This window comes from Myiozetetes cayanensis, unplaced genomic scaffold (assembly GCF_022539395.1).
Source record: "Myiozetetes cayanensis isolate MyiCay16 unplaced genomic scaffold, myiCay2020 scf4, whole genome shotgun sequence".
Classification (NCBI taxonomy): domain Eukaryota; kingdom Metazoa; phylum Chordata; class Aves; order Passeriformes; family Tyrannidae; genus Myiozetetes; species Myiozetetes cayanensis.
The window spans coordinates 28433767-28452208 of NW_026087631.1; the positions used below are offsets into that span (position 1 = coordinate 28433767).

An 18442-nucleotide genomic window follows, 5' to 3' on the forward strand; every position below is an offset into this window, starting at 1 on the left:
CTTCTGAACTGATGGGTCCAGCAGAATACTCTGGGACAACCAAAGCACCCAAATTGTAAGGATTTAACACTAGATGCCTATGCTTAGCACTTCATGTCCATGTTTGAGCATTTGTACTATGTCTCATAGTGCCCCTGGAAGCAGTGACAGAAAACATGACCTTCTGGGGAGTTAATGGTAGCAGGGAGTACGGCAGTAGTCATCTTCATTTTCACCTGCTTAGCTGCTGGTGTCAAGCCAAAAAGCCTATAAAACAGGAGGGCTGGCTTTGTTTTGAAAGGAGTAGAAATGCCAAGAAACTGAAAATTATATCAGGCATTTCAGATTGAAACTAAACAGATTCATTACCTTGACACAGATAAGCTCAACCCACAGGTCTCTGCCCTTTGCTCTCATCAGCCACAGACTCCTTTCTGTCACACTGCTATTTTCTCGCATTACTTGCTGTTATCACTATTATTTACTATTCATGGAGAGTTGATGGCATACTGCAAGTAGATAGATGTGCAGGAGAGTGTACACACATTCTTTTTTAATAGATGGAGAGCCTAGTGAGAAGCCTGCCTAACAGTATTTCCATGTAAAGTTTTTGCATCTGTTTCTTAGAGTCTCAAATGGCATCAGCCCTTAAATTTCAAAAACTCTGTGGCATTACCTCATTAATGACACATACAGCTTGCTTTCCTTCTGTATTTCTCCTCAGCCTCAGCAAGGAAGACAGATTAGTCTCACCCCCGGTGAGATTTTAACGATAACAAGAGTTCATACACCAGCAGGGGACCCGTAATGACAGAAGCAGTCTTTCCAAAACCCACTAAAATGACCACATCTTCAGCCCAGTTCCCAGCAACTCCCTGGACTGGTGCTCTGGGGGCCAACTGACAGCTGGATTTGTGTTTCAATTAAGTGGAAATGAAACAGGGTTACTGCTGAAGTAACTGCAAACACAATGATTTCGGTCTGGGTCAGCGGCTCACGTGGCCAGTGCAAACCCCAGAAGCTGTGTCCCCTCTTGGCAAGCACAGTGTTAATATACAGGTGTGTGACACCCAGGGAGTTTAATAGGTGTGTCACACGGTGGTGCTACTCTGACCAAGTGAAACCTGAGCCCACCCAGGCAACAACAGACACCTACTGCAGTGCCTATGTATTGGTTCATGTGTGTGTGTGTGTAGGCATGTCTGCAAACACAAGGGGAATTCTGATATGTTGATGACAAAATGCAAGTATGCTACCCTAAGCATCACTTAAGTGACAGTTTAAGTTAAACAATTTAACTAAAGATTCATACAGAATTTTCTGTAGCACAACAGTATTTCATTTGCAGGTCTAGATTATGAATCTAAAGTACTAGCAATTTGGGTCAGTAACTTTCTTTGCAATTTTGATAACAAAAATGCTATTCTGCTTGGGTTGTTATTCAGGCAAGGAAAATAAGTTTCCAAGGCTGTTCATTAAAAAGCAGGAGCTTGTTAGACAGCACTAGTCCTTGGGAGCAGGCAGTGTTTCTGATAATCCCAAGTGGAGCTTAGCCCTGGTGTTGTTCATCAGAGACAGGCCTAATAAGCATTTCTCAGATCACAGGGAGGCCCAAGGAAGAGCACGGGAGGATGCACACCCCATGTACACATATGCACATCTCTGTTGTTGTGTTGGTGAATTAAAAAGAATTTAAATCCAAATCTTGATCAGAGACATTCTTTGAGTTCTTTAATGCACTTTTCTCACCACAAGCCTCCCAGGATAATACCACTTAGTAGTAGCTAGTCTTACTCCAGTAACCACTTAAACCATTGAGAATCTTTTCATTGCTTTAGGTCTGATTCCCATTTCCCACACATGTTTCTTCAACTCAGCTGAAGAACAGATTCTGAACTTTGTTTATCCATGGCTTTTTATTTATTAACCCTATAACAAATAATTACAGAATTTGGTACTCTGTTGGCAAAACCATTAAAAATGCACTAATGCATTGTACAAGGTATCATATATTGGCTTTTCCTTTTTTCCTGATTTTGATACAATTTGGTGTCATTCTCATGGTTTGGAGGTATATCTAATTTTCCAGGTGTTCTGCCTTGGATTTTCAGAGACCAGAGACAATAAGTGTCTCTTAGTCTCCAAAGGCTGTGCCAAGGACAACCCTGAACGTGCCAAGGAGCAGCTGATCCCACAGAGGAGGGAAATACTCCCAGTTGCTCCTCTCTTGAATCCACAGAACCAGCTTGCAAGGCTACCTGCTGGGCTTGGGAGCAATGTTGGTGAGTATTTTGTCTTCTCATGCGAGTTCACAGGAAAAACAGCTCTATGTGTTCATAAACAGTCAGCTACCCAGGAGGAATGAAACCAATAGATGAGTTTTGGTGACTGCTTGAGTGACACATCGTGGAAAACAGAAGGCTGAAGTGGAGCTGTTACTGTATGGGCAGCAAAGGATTATCCAGCCACCCCACCTCAGAGTCAACTGTGTGGAGAAACAAACCCTGAAAGACCTACTTCCAAACTTGTCTCTTTCGCCCAGATCACCTTGATGGGCACTGGTGACCAAGCACCAGCTAGCGACAGCACAGACAAGCCGGATGTCAACTCTCAGTGTGAGGGAGAGACCCAGGAGTCTGGGGCACCTCCCAGCCTCCTTTGGGTGATTCAAGGAGTTGTGGAGATGGACAGCAGAAGGATGTCACAGATCCAAGTCCAGACTGCCAACAGACACTGGAAATCCCAAGCTGCCTTTTTTTGACTTCTGCTTCAGGGTTTACCTTATGTGCCTGATAAAATCCAGCTGTTTTGGTCTGAATGATGGGATACCCAGAGTCCTGCTTAGTGGATACCTTCTCATGTATGTTTTCCCACTCCAAAGAAGGGTTCTTTGCTTTCCATGCAAACCACTTACCATGAGCAGGTTGCTCTTTCAAACCTTCCTGAAAATAGGTCACAGGCTTCAGGATAGTGTTTTCCCTTTTCCAGTCCATGCCCGGTTCTCCACCTCAGTCCTGTGCTTTTATCGTACCGCGTTGTGTGCATCCCCAAGGATGGCAAAGAGGATGTTTGTCCTCGGGAAAGAGCTGCCCTATCTTGTGGCACGGCCCCCCCTCCTGCAGCCACATCCTGTTCGTTCCCACGGGTTCTACACGGAGAGCGCTCGGCAGGGGGAAGGCCGGGAACGGCGCTGGCACAGGACTCCCCAATGCTGGCACAGGACTCCCCAATGCTGGCACAGGATTTCCCAATGCTGGCACAGGACTCCCCAGTGCTGGTACAGGATTCCCCAATGCTGGCACAGGACTCCCCAATGCTGGCACAGGATTTCCCAATGCTGGCACAGGACTCCCCAATGCTGGCACAGGATTCTCCACGTTCTCGGAGGGTCCGCCACACCGCCAGAGGGCGCCTTCTCCCACCCTCCCCCACCCACAGGACGCCCCGCCCAGAGACGGGCACGCAGAGCGTCGCTATTGGCCCAGCGCCGCGGGCCCCGCCCCCTGCGGGTCACGCTCTCGGCCTCAGCGCGGCCGGAAGTGCCAGTCGGGGCGGCGGGTCCGGGTCCGGTGCCGGCCCCGAGCGCCCCCCCGCCCGCTCCCTTCCCGGGTTCCTCGCCGTTGCCTCCCGGTCCCTCCCCAGCCCCCTCAGCCAGCCCCCAGCCATGCACCCGCGGCGCCCCGACGGCTTCGATGGCCTGGGCTACCGCGGGGGCGGCCGCGAGGAGCTGGGCCCGGGCGCCAGGCCCTTCGTGGGGTCGGAGCTGGGCCACTGGGTGACCACCCCGCCCGACATCCCCGGCAGCCGCAACCTGCACTGGGGCGAGAAGACGCCGCCGTACGGGGCCGGGACCCCCCTGGGCGGCGCCGGCCCCAACGAGGAGCCCAACCTCGGGGCGGGCGGCCCCGGCGCCGGTAAGGCGGGGCCCGGCCCCCCGTGAGCCGGGCGAGGGCGGGCGGGCGGTGGCCCTGGTCTGTACGCTCCTGCGTGCTGGCGGTGCACAAGGGAAAAAAAGTCCTTCAAAAGAAGGAGAACTGCACCACGATCTCTTGTTGCTCCCCAGCATCGCGTAATTCCCGTGCCAATGGTGGTTTTTGGGAGTGGCAGGACGCCCCTCCCCCCCCTTCCCCCGTCAGCTCCCAGTTGAGCCCATGTAAACAATATCCTGCAGGAATACTCCGCCGTCTGTGATGGCAGGAATTACCTCCGGGCCTCGGGTCTTTCTTTTAGGCAGTGTTGGTGTTTCAGGCTGTGTTTCTACAGCTCGTTCGGGTAGAAGGAGCTGATGACATAAACCACCCTGCACGCTTGATAGCGAAGGAACTGTGGGACTGGCTTTGAGGAAGTAACTGCGTTCAAGTCTTCTTCCAGCAGAAGCCCTCAGAACTCAAGTGTCGTTTTAGGTCTTAGTGAAATGGAGATGAATTAGGAAGAACTATATCAAGGCTACTGGACGTTGTCCCCTTTAATTAAAAGGATACTTGAGTATCAGAGTTTAATGAAATTCTAATTTATCTCGAATTGAGTTACGTTATTAGGCAAGGGTTTGTTTTTTTTTAATACGTAGTGCATTTTATTCAGGTCTTACGATGAGTACAACCCTTAGGTGGACTTTTCATCCATGCAAGCGGTGCTTAAAGCACTCTTTTAAGTATTCCAATGTACTTGGATGCTGCCTTTTTTTTCCTCCTATCTCCTCATAAAGAGTATGTTCATTCTGCATTTTGGGGAACCGATAAGGAGTGGCTGTAATCACTGAATGCAGCTGCTGCAGATGGAGAGAGTCTAACCATTCCTCTTGGGAGGGCTACCACATCTCTGCAGAGTTCCACTGAAGTTACTGGCTTTATTCATGCTTTCATGCTGCTTGCATCCTGAAAACTGTAGGGCTAAACGTCAATTTTCAGTTGCTTTATGCTCTTTTTAAAATCTCTTGTGGTAATTCCCAATGTGCAAATGTCTGCCTGGTAGCAGACAACAGAATGGAACTCATTGCTCTTGTTGCAGTTTTAGCAGTTCTCTGGTAAATAGATTTTTGCAAAGGACAAAATTACTGGTGGAGATAAACAACTGGCTGGAAAATTTGCTTTGTGTTGATGTTACTTCATCCATGGCTTTTTTGTGTTACTTTCAGCAAATTGTCCCCTTTTTACTCTTTTGTTGTTAGCATTATTTTCACCACAGATATGTAAATTTATGTGTGAGAATTACTGTAAAACTGCCATGTATGTTAACTTTTTCAGTAGTTGGGCTTACTTAGAATTTTTTTAAAAATATTTTCTGATTTACTGCTCACTTTCTCTTTTTCCTCTGTGAGACAAACATAATTTTATGTATAAAAGCATGTACAAACTCAAATGCGGTCCAAAGTGCAAATATCCCTGGGGAAATAATTTTTTTATATTCTCTGTTGCTGAGCTGCCATAAATGTTGTGGTTTAGTGCTTGTAATTTTCTGAATCAAGTACAGAATAAAATTAATTTTTCAGATCCTGTGCATGGCATTTTCTCCTGGTTTATGATTATCACAGCTGTATAATCTGTGGGTTTTTAATTTTTTTTTTTTCCAGAGCAGTTGAACAGATTTGCAGGCTTTGGAATTGGCCTTGCAAGGTAAGAGTTGTATTCACTGACAGTTAAGTAGTAAAATTCTTATTTGTCTTCCAAATCCTACAAACACTTTCGTGTTGTGTTTTTGTGCCAATAGACTTCGGTAGTTGAAATACCTTTAGAAACCTACTACCCAGAATCCGTTTAGTTTTCTGTTCTCTTTAACAGTTGCTCAGAAATACTAAATCATCGATGAATGCAAGAAACAGTTTTTCATAAGTTGTGCCCAGGATATGTGCACCCTGTCTGAGCAATCTGAAAATAAAATCAGAGAACTTTTTTCACATCTGCCACTTTAATTACTATTTTTAAGTGATACAAATATTTCCTAAGAAGGTGAAAATGTCTTCAAGTATGTTGTCAAAGTATCACGGGATCATCACATTCATCTAACCAAGTGATCTGATAACCATTTTATTCTTTATTATGGTGACACTGATCATTGATAGTGTTTTTGAGAAAATGGTGGACTTTAAGATATTTAACAACATTTTCAGAGGTTAAATTGTCAGGCGTAAGGATGATGATAAGCTCAGGTTTTTTTGTAGGATGCCTGATGAGTCATACTCACCTGAGTAAGTTTTCCTTTGTCAAAGTACTAATGCAATTTGTGAAAGGGTAGGAGTTGTTTTTTTTTTTTGTCTCGGAAAATTAGAATTAAAAAAGTTTTAACTGCTTGTTGACCTGAATGTGATACTTCTCAGACAAAATTGTGTCTCTCTTCAGAATATGAGAATACTTCTTCCACTTACTCACTTCTGGACCAGCATGGGAAGCTATGTCAGTTCAGGTTCATGTAGTGTACTTTTACCTGAAGAAGAGGACCCTTTTTTTTTTTCCACTTGACCACTAGCCTGTCCTGCTCCTGTCCCTTAGTATGACCCCTGATGCCAATCAGAACCTCTTTAACCAGTTTGACTCACTAAAACAGATTAAGTGAAGGGGCTGGATTATTTTTTTTATTTCAGTTAGGTTGACATACCTGGGAGTTGACTAGATGTGAAAACCAGCAGATACCAGCTGATGGGACCAGAGAGGGAAGGGATAAAGAGGAAGGACTAGGAATGACCATTTTTGGCAAGTAATGAGTTGCTTAAATTGGATCATCCCCTTCCATGAAACTGCTTATCCCTCTTCTCCCACTGCTTTCCTTGCACTGGCTCAGCTTGCTCGTTCAGGCCTCTTGATGAACCTTTCATTTTTTAAAACAGAGATGGTGGAGTGGAAGAGGAAGAACTAATCCCTCCAAACATGTAAAGAGGAGTTTTATTTCTTTCCAACCTTACCTAGCAGGAGATGTCAGGATGCTACCAGCACAGGAGTGGAGCCATAGGGCAGGAATGCATTGATGCCATTCAGGAGCTGAGATATGTTGTGAATTGCAGGTTTTGATTTAATTAAGCATGACAGTTTTCCACATTTTGAGCACTATGCCCACTAGGACTAAAATGAATTTTTTTATAGTGTTAGTTGAGTTGGCTGCATGGAAGGCTGAGTAGATACCAGCTGAAGTACAGGGAAGGTTTCACCTCTTTTGGTGTAAGCAAACTATTAAGTAGCCTAATAGTTATGAAACTGCAGGGTCAGTGCTTTTCTGTGCCGATTAGTACTTGCTTGTTTGGAGTTAAGAAACTTACCCCACATGATCTTGTAGGTGTTACTTGGGATATTTAGAAAAATCCTGGATGTGTTGCTTTTCTAATCTATATCCTAGGTTTGAACAACATACAGGTAAGTACTCTGATCACTCAGGCAATATGAGACTGAATGAAGAGTTTCTCTTCATGGCTGCAACCAGGAATCCTACTTTGAAAGTGAGAGAACTTTTCTACGAAGTTGTAATAGAAGTACAGCTTCTGGGAGCCGTGGAAGAGTTGGGTTTGGGCATTACTGTTTTCAATGAAAAAAAGGCTGCTGTTATTACCAGTCTTCTAGCCCTGGTAAGGAGAGTCTTCATTAATAATGTGGTAAGCAGAATGAACATAAAACTAGCAGCTAATCCTTTTATAATTGTGGCTCTGGCCTGTTTTGTTCTCTGATGCTTTGAGGAGGGAGAGCTTAAGAAATTTCGTTTGGTATCTTACCTTTAAAAATATATTCCTACTACATATATATGGAGCTTTTTCATCGTGAACGTGAGTGTCAGATTTTTTTGTAACTTGTTCCTTTTTTAGTATTGGCAGGATATCAGGCAGCCATCAAAAATCTCCATTAGTTCCAATAGGTAGTAACTAGATTTTCCAAATCCTGATCTAATGTTGTTAGAGAAAAATAACAAGCCTTTTCTTTCTAAGAAATTTGTAGTGGCTTCTCATGCATTAAATACAATTTTCTTTGAAAGCCTATTTACAGAAAATGTGTTGGCACATCCCTGCATTGTTCTACGTCGTCAGTGTCAGGTATGTCTTTTATGTTACCTCTTCCAGTCAGAGCTCCTGTATGCTGCATACTTTCATACAGTTATGAAAGTAGAGAAATAAGCATCACAATTGTTAGGGAGTCACTGCTTCATTAACATGTTTTTACTTATAGAATACATGTTTTCCGTTCTGAGATTTAGTTCATCTTGAAAATTCTTAGTCATTTTTTGGGCAATGGAAAGTGAATTACACCAAGTGTTTTGGAGTCTGCAGAGCAACTTCCAGATCCCCCAATTACAAGTAGAATACTTTGTTTAATAGTTTCTGATTTATGCTTCCTTTATTGTTTACATTTTCAGTGTACAAATACTTAAAAATTCTGCCTGTTCTCTAAATTTCAATGAGAATTTATTCATATTTTTAGCTGACCTTTACAGAGGTAAAGTTCTTACACTGGAAATACTTTTATTCTTCAGAATTGTACCATCTATGTGTGTGTTACTAAAACTGCTACTATTTATATTTTTAACAGGTTAATTATCATGCTCGGAATTACCATCTCACTCCATTTACTATTGTCAATATTATGTACTGCATCAATAAGACACAGGTCAGTATTTGGTGACAGGCTGTATCTGAGCAGTGTACATTGAAATCTGTAACTCTTTATGTATTTGTTGTTTAAAATCATAGCCATTATAAGAGTTTGTTATTTGGAGAAATGTTTCAAGAAGATCATTGTAAGTAATTTTTTTAAGAAGTATAGTACTTAGTGGGGAAGATTTGTAGATGTTAGAAAACCAAAGGTCCCTGAAATTTAATTTTTTTTCATTAGTATTCTAAAAGATCATTAGTCTTTATGTGATAATAATAATATCTAAGCAACTACTTTCAGTGATAATACAGAATTAATTTCCAATTCTGCATGGGAATGACAATCCTGAAACTTAGATCAGAAGGCGGTAAGAAAAGTTTTTCTGGATTTCTTATGGATTTTTAAGATCTCAAGGTCATTGTCCATAGGAATTGGTGTTAAGTTTATAGTACCAAGTATTAACAGTGAGAGAGACACCTCCAGAAGTGCTGAGAACTCTTTGAAGTTACTGACAAACAAACATTTCTCTAGAGTTGAGAAGTATTTTATCATCTGAATTTGGTGATAAAGTTGAGTGGTATAATTGTAGCCTTGCATGGTATGAATTTGCTGAAATTTTATAATAATTAGTAAGATTTTTGAGTTTTATGTTGCATATTTCAAAACACAGGGTCCAAGAGCTCTCTGGAAAGGAATGGGCAGCACTTTCATTGTTCAGGGTATAACCCTGGGAACAGAAGGCATCATCAGTGAATTTACACCTTTACCAAGGTATTGCATGGGATTTTTACTGCTTCACAAATTTATTATCAGTTATTGACCTGTATTTAAATTTTTAGAAATGTAAGGCTGTCTGAAACATGTTACTTCATGAGAACAGTTCAACCTTGAATAGGTGTTTCCAAGCACAGTGTGATTGTCTTGGCAAAGGCAACTTTGTAATCCCTAAATAGTGCGAGGCTCTTTCTGGGGTCTTTGTGTGTTTGGTGTGTCTGCTTACTGATCTGAGTGTAGCAATACTGTAGCAAATAAGTCTTTGATGTTATTTGACTGTAGTAAAAGAATTAGTAAATTTCTTGTTGTATTTTCGTTTGTACTGTGTGGTACTAGTGAGTACCATACCTAAGGTAAAAATTCCTCGTCTCATTAATCTAAATACAGACAACTGGCACAGCTAAAAAGCCAGCACTGGCATTTTGCTGGACATTTGCACTGTTTTTGGTAGGTGAGAGAACAGAATTGCCTGCGTTAGTAAATGAGAAGACATGGTAATAAGAGCCCATGTGACTGGCAGCTTTGTGTTCTGTCCTCCTTCACCAACAAATACATGTTCAGTGTTCTCATAATGAAGGAGCTACAACTAAAAATGACTGACCTAATTTATAGAGATATTCACCATTCTACATCCCTGTGTCCATCTGCTGCTCTAGGAGTTTAGTAATATCTTTTGATTTGTGACTCTGTCTAATTTATACTTTACTATAACTCCAGAATTGTGGCAAAGTATTGTGATTCCTTCTACTTTGAGATACAAAGCTGATAAAGAATTTTTGTTTGAAGACTTTTTATTTTGTTTTGTAATACCTCAGAACTAACACTAAGGGCTGACAACTATAATAATATCTACTGTCAGTTTTGTTGCAGATAACATTAAGAGTAAGCACTTTGTGTGTTCGTTATATAAAGTAACGTAAGTAAAGTAGTGTAATGCAAGGAGACTGAGTTCATCAAAAGTTAGAAAAAGGTACTTTACTTAAGTTGCAGGGCACAAGTGGAAGCCAGTAGAATGATGAAGACCTGTCCTGGAAAATATATTGAGAGGCAAGCAAGTAGTTGGGTTTATGGTTTAATTTTGAATGGAACAGTGAGCTCCATTCATATTAGGTTTCAGAAGAGACACGTGCCAATTGTGAATGTGTGGACAGAGACCAAGCATTTAAGGGACATGGAAACTGACCTGGTTTTAAAGACAAGAACTGTAGGTAGGCTGAATCAAAGTACTCTTATGATGAATACATCCATACTAATAAAAGCAAGTCTTTGCAGGCTCAAAAGCATTAATAAAAGCATTTTCTTCTTAAATTGGGTGGAGTGTGTATTTAAGGTTTTTGGTCAGCTCGGTCTTGTATCTGACTGAAATTCCCAGGCATACACTTTCCTCCAAATGTGGCTTGTTCAGGTTTTTAAATACAGCTGTAGGGTATGCTTAAGTTCATGGGATGTGATAGATTATTTATATTTTCACAACATTTCTGCTAAAAGAGAGTTGCAATATTCTTGTGGGCCAGTTGTTCAGCAGTTTGAAAAGTAAGCCAGTGGTGCTGCCAAAAAAACCAAATCTTTCTTCTGGAACCGGCTTATTCCTTCCTCAGTGCTACTCCCATCTTTGTGCCAACACAGTATGTGAACAGCAGGAAATGAACTGCGCTGGGGAAGTGATCTGGCTAAAATGGTTGTCTCATTCATGCACCACCCCACACTAATTTTCTACTGAATGCTCTCTCTTCCTTTTTAGTGGTGGCATGTTTGGGCTGTCACATGGAGGTGAAGGTTATTGCTTACAGCAGCAGTGCCAGCAAATCTGATTTAAAATGTTATTTAACCACATTTTCAGGCTCCAAAGGACACAGGGAAGTGAAATGTCAATTCCAATTTTATATCGTAGTATCATAAAAGAATACCCCTGTTTTATGAGAGGTGTCCAGACATGGATGTGAACACTTGAATGTGGTTCTGTACTAGACAAACTCATTCTGTAATTGTTCTTCCTCTGCAGGGACAGTTGTACTGAGTGGATTGACAGGTTAAGCTTTCACTCCTTAGTTTGGGTGGTTTAATTTTCCTCATCATTTAAGGATTATGGGTCAGGGGATATGATCCAAGTGTCTGAAATATATAATGGCAAAAATAATCTTCTGTTACTATTTAATGACTGACCTCTCTGTTTAGGAAGTGTTTTCTTGAACTAGGTGGGTTTACATTTTCTGTCAAGTGGAATATAAACATTTGCTGTTCGTATTTTGAAGTATATAAAGACACAACTTTTAAGGAAATGGTTTTCCTGTCACCTTTGTGTTGGGTTTTATTTTATCAGGATATGCTATAAATTGGTCATAAGTAAAAAAGCTTGAGTTACATCTATACAGAATTATTATGCAGCTTCTAGCTTGATCTCTTGTACTTGATTTGTTCTTGTCTGTGTCAGAATGTGATTTAAATTTTCAGGAAAGAAACAACAGGGTAAACATAACCTCAAAGAACAGAAAGGCAAAACATAATAAAAATTGTATGTTGATAAAGGAAAAGTACTGAGATTTTAAAATCCAGTATTCCTTGAAAATTGCTTTAAGAGTTAGTGTATAAGAATGCCAAATAAATGCAAAAGACTAAAGCCAGTTGCTGTGAGAGCTAGATACACCTTAATAATTAATAGCTGAAACTTTTTTTGATCAAATATCTGACAGGCCTGAATAACTTCTAGAAGTAAAACATGATTTATTAAATGTTTTGCTCTGTCTTCCTAATATGAGAAATCCTGCAACATAAACCAGTAGTAGAACACCGGTATGAAAACTGGATATTGACATCCATGGCAGAAATGCTTGAGAATTACATGTTCTTATTCATATTGTGGTAAATACTTTTCTTTTTAGGGAGCTTTCACATAAATGGAACTTCAAGCAGATAGGTGGACACCTTTTACTCAAAGGGTAAGTATAGCAGGTGTTACTACCTTGTGTTTAATTATCTAAAGATTAATAAAACTACTAAACATATATTAATTTAGTCTGCAGCTATGGTTACTTGACAGGGTGATAATGTAATTTTCAAATTGATTTTTTGAACAATCTGAATTGCATACACCTCTTTCACAGATCCCTGTGTCTGTCTGGAACTCGACTGATTTAAAAGATTAGATTCATCTAGACCTGAATCGGTCTGGTCACATGGAAATAGAATTTAGCAGAACTTCTAATGAAGTTTATCTCAACTTACTGATACGTGTTTTAGTAATTGAGTCATGCTTTGTTAACTTTCTGTTAGGAATCATTGGGTTCATAATTTTATCAAGTTTCATGTGCCTGTTTGGCTGAATTTAGAGTAATTGTCGTGACCTTAATTGTTATCTTGTTAATTTCTACAGTTTAACGCATGTGATAGCAATGCCTTTTTATTCTGCGAGCCTGATTGAAACTGTACAGGTAATTTATGTATATTTACAATAATTAACAAGATACTGTTATTCTTTTTGTAGATTAGATTATGCAGAGAAGTAAATCTTTGCCTTTGAATTCAAGTTTGTTGCAGTAATTGCATGTGTTTTGCTTGAGGCTATTATGACTTATTAACAGAGATAAAATAGGTTTACTGTGAAGGGTATGTTAGGGTACTGTCTTAACTCTCAACAGAAAGGACATTTAATATCAATAGTTGGAATATATGAAATAAGGACGTGTTACATCTGTATGTTCTAGGAGTTTTTCTTGCAAATTTAAAAGACTTCATAAGCAAGTTGTTGCAGTGACCTCCTATCCCCCTCCACCAGTCTATAACAACTATAAAGTTTTTTGATGAAATACTGAACACTACTCTTTCAGGACCACTTTTATTTAATCCACTTTTAAGTGTTCATCTAGTTCTTCCTTAGCCATGAAAATTAGTATCTGGATCTTTCACTTAGGATAGGCTTATCTTGTTCTGTAGCTGTATACAGAGTAACCTATAGCAGTGTATTGCAGACTGCCTTTTAGAGAGGTGTTGCAGCTCTTTCTGGAGAAGAGGCAGGGTTTAGCTGTGTGCAAGAGGTCCAGGGTAATTCTGCCAGAGATCTGTGTATAATGAGTTGCTCTTAATTAACATGATAGTGTCTTTGTGCAGCCAGCGAAACTCTATGTAAAAGTGAACTCTTGTGCAGAGGGTGCAGGACAGTCACTCTTGTATTATTCAGTCATCAAAATAATTTTCGTTCATGACATGAACAAGTTGTAAGTACTCGCAAGACTGATTTGCTGGGGTATGTCTCCAAAATGGTGCTTTTTCTGTGGAGAAGGCTGACTTATACAGTTTTTTAGTTTCAGCATGTGCTTTACAGGCATGGACCCTTAAGGGGCAGGATTCTGCTCTGTGCAGAGGATCCAAGCTTAAATGAGCCAGAAGGTACTAGGAAAGCTGTTCTGTCTGACTTGGCTACATTATGGATTAACAGGACAGGTGAGATTAAATATATATGCAGGGAGAGGCATGGACAGACACCCAGCAACAAACTTGCTTTCTCTGAAGTTACTCTGTATTTATGAAACCCTGTGTCCTCTTGAATTATTTTAAAAATACAGCCTGAGGGGATCTCTGAGTTTGTAGAAGACTTGGGATACTTAGCTGGTCTCATAACGGAAAGCTGGTTGGACCTCAGACTCCCTTAATTACTGGGGAATGGCTCTACTCTGAGCATGCCATAATTCTGGAACTACAAACAGTGGTAGAACACTGTCAGTGTTCCTTGAGTTCATAGCAGGCCACAGAATGTAATGTTATGTATCTTACTGCTTGTATTTTTGTCTGAAAGGAAGTTACTTTACCTGTGTTGTTGGACATGGGTAAATATTTACCAATAAATGATAAAAGAGAACATGATTTAGAGCCTGTTTTCTGTTTGCAAAGTAAGTATAAAGTTTCTTTGCTAGAAAGCAGCTTAATAGGAAAACAATCAAAAAGCCAAAACAGTGCCTCTTCCAGCCTTTTAGACAGGTAATCATCTCTGCAAAGGATTGGTTATGAAAATTCCACTGACATCTGAGGTAATTATAGCATTTGTGGAGATTTTATATAAGCTGTAATAATTAGTGAAGGGGAGGAACTTGGCTGGCCAGTTTTACCTTATATTCCTGTACTGCAACAGGACAATGACCAGTAAAAAAAACCAAAAAAGATTGTGGGATTTGCTATTAACAGGTTTATATTGATTTTGATTGTTTTAAATTCTGATAAGCCATACTGTTTGACAGTATTTGACACTTCTCCAAGTAAATACTTTTTATCAAAATAGCTGTAAATGGTAGGCATTCAGGGCTGCTACATTACTGCTTTTGTCATTAACACCTTAAACCTCACGGTGGCGTTATTTGACTAAAGCAAGAACGCAAGAACGTTTTTGAAGTGCAGTGTCAGGAAGGAAAGGAGTCAGGAGAGGCTGCGATGCTTAATTTGTATTTAGAGTCTGAAGCAATGGTATGTTCTCAGGTTTTTGAATTAGTTTCTCTCTTGTGCATTAGTGACCATGAAGGCTTTGCAGGCTGTTTAGTCCTTTGTCAGAATGCTGAGGAATATTCTGGTGATCTGACATCCTAGCATGAGGTCAGGACACAGCCCACATGGACTCAGAGACTTGGGCACTCAGGAGAGCACCCAAATCTTGAATTTTGATAAAATACTGGAGTTTGCGTAAGCATTACCAGGGGAAACAATGTTTATAGCTTAATCCTACACTCATAGGTGGAATGTAACAGAGTAAATAATTATTAAGTGATTTTTATTTTAGCTACATGAACAAAATATTTATCTCTTTACTAACAGAGAGCATGGGTAAAAAATACTGCTTTCAGTGCATATAATGCAATGAAAACATGCAAAGCTGAGCCTATTAAATTCATATTAAAAAAGACCTTTCAACTCTAGTTACAGTAGTCTTTACTATGTACATTCAAGTTTAAAGATTGTAGTCATAGTCCTTAAAATAAAGAAATTTTGAATTAGATAAATACTTTCTTGCATTTTGCTCCAGAAGTAGACATTCTAAGTTCACCTTTTTGCAAACTGATGCTTTCAACAGTTGGCTGAAGGTTGAGTTTCTTTGATAGAAACACACCTGCAGTATATATTAGAAAAGGCCCTTCAAGATGGTTTCATTTTAAAAGGATGAATTAATTGAATGCTCTCAAGAGTATTATAGCAAAGGACTTTTATTTATACAGCTGTGTGGACATGTAGGATGCAAATGTTTAAGTCTTTTTTAAAAAAAGTTCTTCAGTGATGAAGTGTCAGAGTGGATGTCAGGATGATTCTGAAGTGGTCAGCACGAGTTGTAACTACTTCTTTGTGCTTGTAGAGTGAAATAATTCGAGATAATCCTGGGATCCTGGACTGCGTGAAGGAAGGAATTGGCAGAGTTGTAGGCCTGGGAGTGCCCCATAGCAAGCGCCTCCTCCCTCTGATGGTCCTGACTTTCCCGACTGCTTTGCATGGAGTTCTTCACTACGTCATCAGTTCTGTTGTCCAGAAGCTTGTTTTGTTTGTTCTGAAAAAGGGTAATTCCCACAACCTTCCAGCTGAGAGCTCCACTTCTGTGCAAAGCATGCTGGATGCATATTTCCCAGAACTGATTGCTAGCTTTGCTGCTAGCCTTTGTGCTGATGTCATGCTTTACCCACTGGAAACAGTTTTACACCGCCTTCATATTCAAGGGACACGCACAATAATTGACAATACAGACCTTGGCTATGAAGTGCTTCCAATCAATACTCAGTATGAGGGAATGAAAGACTGCATAAATACTATAAAACGGGAAGAAGGAATGCAAGGTTTTTATAAAGGGTTTGGAGCAGTTATAGTACAGTATACCTTGCATGTGGCAGTTTTACAGCTTACCAAAATTATTTACTCAACACTACTTCAAAATGTTTCTTAATCTGCCCAGGTCTGGATCTAGCACAGTGGTCATGATTGACTTGCTAGCCTAATTGTTTAAAATGGCTTAGAAAATGAACTTTGAAGAATCCACTCAGTGGATTCTCCTTACACTGTAAAACAACTTGTTTTAAAAATGGGGATATAGTTTCCGAAGTGTAATTAAAAAAGTACTGTTTAAAAGCGATAGACACAAATTGAATACATCATAAGCAGTCATAAAAGGGGATCAGATTTCAAATGTGATTGCAGTGAAGACTTCTCTTTCCTCTCACCAGTTCACTGACTGATATGGATATGAGTTGTTAATATCTGCTTTATAAGCATCACATCTGATATTTAATATGGACTGTTAGCCAGTTCAAAGGAATTTATTTTCTTAACTTGTAAGAACTGCCAAGTGGGAAACTAATGGCTTTAGTGGTCTTTTAAAAATGTTTCCAACTTCACTGTTAATGGAACTGTGAGTAAAGTAGAAACTGTAAAAGTAACTTAAGTAGACTTAAATGTCATAATTTACAGGTACATAGACTACTTTTTTTGCTGCAGTGTGGCAGAAGATGACTAAGGGAATCTTTTGCTTTTTACAAAAACAATGAAAAATGGATTTTGGGTAAAGTTGCACTGAATGCAAATTTGACTGTCTTACAGTTTGTTTGCAGGGCTTACAATAACTAAGGTGTGTGAATAAAGCAAATTAGAAACTGATGTGTGCATGTGTAAGTGCCATTTTCAGTTGACTTTCCACTGATAACTTCAGGGTTTAATTTCACTGCTACTTCATATGAAAGTAAAATAATCTTAAAAATGTGTAGAGTAGTAGTGGTGTTCAAAGTGTACAAGAAACAATTAGTGTACTTAAAAAACAATTGGCTTTTCCTAGAGTTTCTCTTTCATTAGATCAGATTTCTGTGTAAAATCATCTACTTACTATTTAGCACCAATGTCCTTCATTTAAAGTCTCTGCTATATTAAATATTTTGCAGAGCAGAATTAAGTCTGTTTATGTGCAAGCAAACCACTGAAATGTTTAATTTTTGCCCTTTTCCCCTTCAGACTCAGCCTGAAAATGATTTCTGATCATTCTAAATAACTTAGTCCTTGATTCCATCACTAAGTATCGGGGGGGGGAGGGAGAGAGATGGTTTTCAGCAAATAAAACAAGCATGTGGAAAGTCACTTTTAAATTATATGAGAGGCTGTTGCTTTTTTCACATTCATGTGGCAAGTCTGTTTTTGTGAATGCTGTAAATTGATCTGCATTTTAATCATAAATCATTGTGTATTTATCACTTATGGAAAGTAGTCATGGCAAAATAATGCAAAGATGTTGCTGTTCATAAGTTCTGATTTTAAGGCAGGTCTACTTTATTATTAATCTAACTTTCATGTATTTTAAATTCATAAGTGTTGAAATGGAAAGTATAGTGAACTCGGGAACTGGTTTATTTTGAAATATTGTTAATTGCAAATTTAGTGTATAGTGTATGAAATAAAATGAGAATTCACTGTATTATAAAGTAATTCACCAAAGAGGCATGTAAAGGATTCCTGATTTTTGTGTTATGTTTTACTGTATAGATTTCAAAGTGGCTTTTTCAAGTTCCTTAACTTTCCTAAGTGCAAGAATATGTTGAATTAAACTACACACAAGAGCTTGGGTAAAATATTCAATTCCTGGGTTGGTTTCTTTTAAAATTTCTATCAGTATCAAGAAAGCCTTGTCAGAGAATCATCCAGACTGGAAGGGACCTCAGCAAGTCATCTAGTCCAAATTCCTGCTCTAAGCAAGGACAACATAGACTTCAGCCCAGATAGTGCAGGCCCTTGTCCAGTGAAGTTTTAAAATCCAACTTTTAATACATAAAACTGGTCTTTTCCAACGTGTGCAATTCAACTGAAGCTAACTATTCCATCACAGATGGCTCGAGGCAATAACTAAGTGTATGTTGGAGACCAACACTTGGCAGATGTATCTGTGAAATTGGGCAATAATACTTTTAAAGGAATAAAATGTTAGGGCATTTTGCCCTATGAAATGGAGGAGATGGCTTTGTATATTCTGCAAGAGGGAAGATGAGTTCTCAGAATAGCACTGGCTACTGTGCTGTAACATTGTGTCAAATGCTCACTTTCGCTGTTGGGAGTTTTACAGTTCTACTCTATAGAATCAGATCTGTAACTTTAAGCAGGGTGGGAAAGAATGCTGTCAATGTAGA

The 18442-nt window shown here is 39.7% G+C and overlaps 1 protein-coding gene across 1 annotated transcript; it reads left to right on the forward strand.

Annotated features, from left to right (window-relative positions):
* Positions 1-3527: 3527 nt before the first annotated feature.
* On the forward strand, positions 3528-17897 carry SLC25A46 (solute carrier family 25 member 46). The gene is made up of 8 exons (XM_050328426.1): positions 3528-3893; positions 5549-5591; positions 7930-7987; positions 8481-8558; positions 9214-9314; positions 12197-12253; positions 12688-12745; positions 15646-17897. Exons 1-8 carry the CDS (start codon positions 3644-3646, stop codon positions 16222-16224), a joined length of 1224 nt encoding a protein of 407 aa, XP_050184383.1. The 5' UTR covers positions 3528-3643; the 3' UTR covers positions 16225-17897.
* Positions 17898-18442: the final 545 nt, after the last annotated feature.

Bases quoted from the DNA above. Each gene is read 5' to 3' on its own strand.
- SLC25A46 (XM_050328426.1), top strand. From the start codon at position 3,644: ATGCACCCGCGGCGCCCCGACGGCTTCGATGGCCTGGGCTACCGCGGG. The intron at 12,254-12,687 runs GTAAGTATAGCA...TAATTTCTACAG, and splicing joins GGACACCTTTTACTCAAAGG to TTTAACGCATGTGATAGCAA. The intron at 12,746-15,645 runs GTAATTTATGTA...TTGTGCTTGTAG, and splicing joins GCCTGATTGAAACTGTACAG to AGTGAAATAATTCGAGATAA.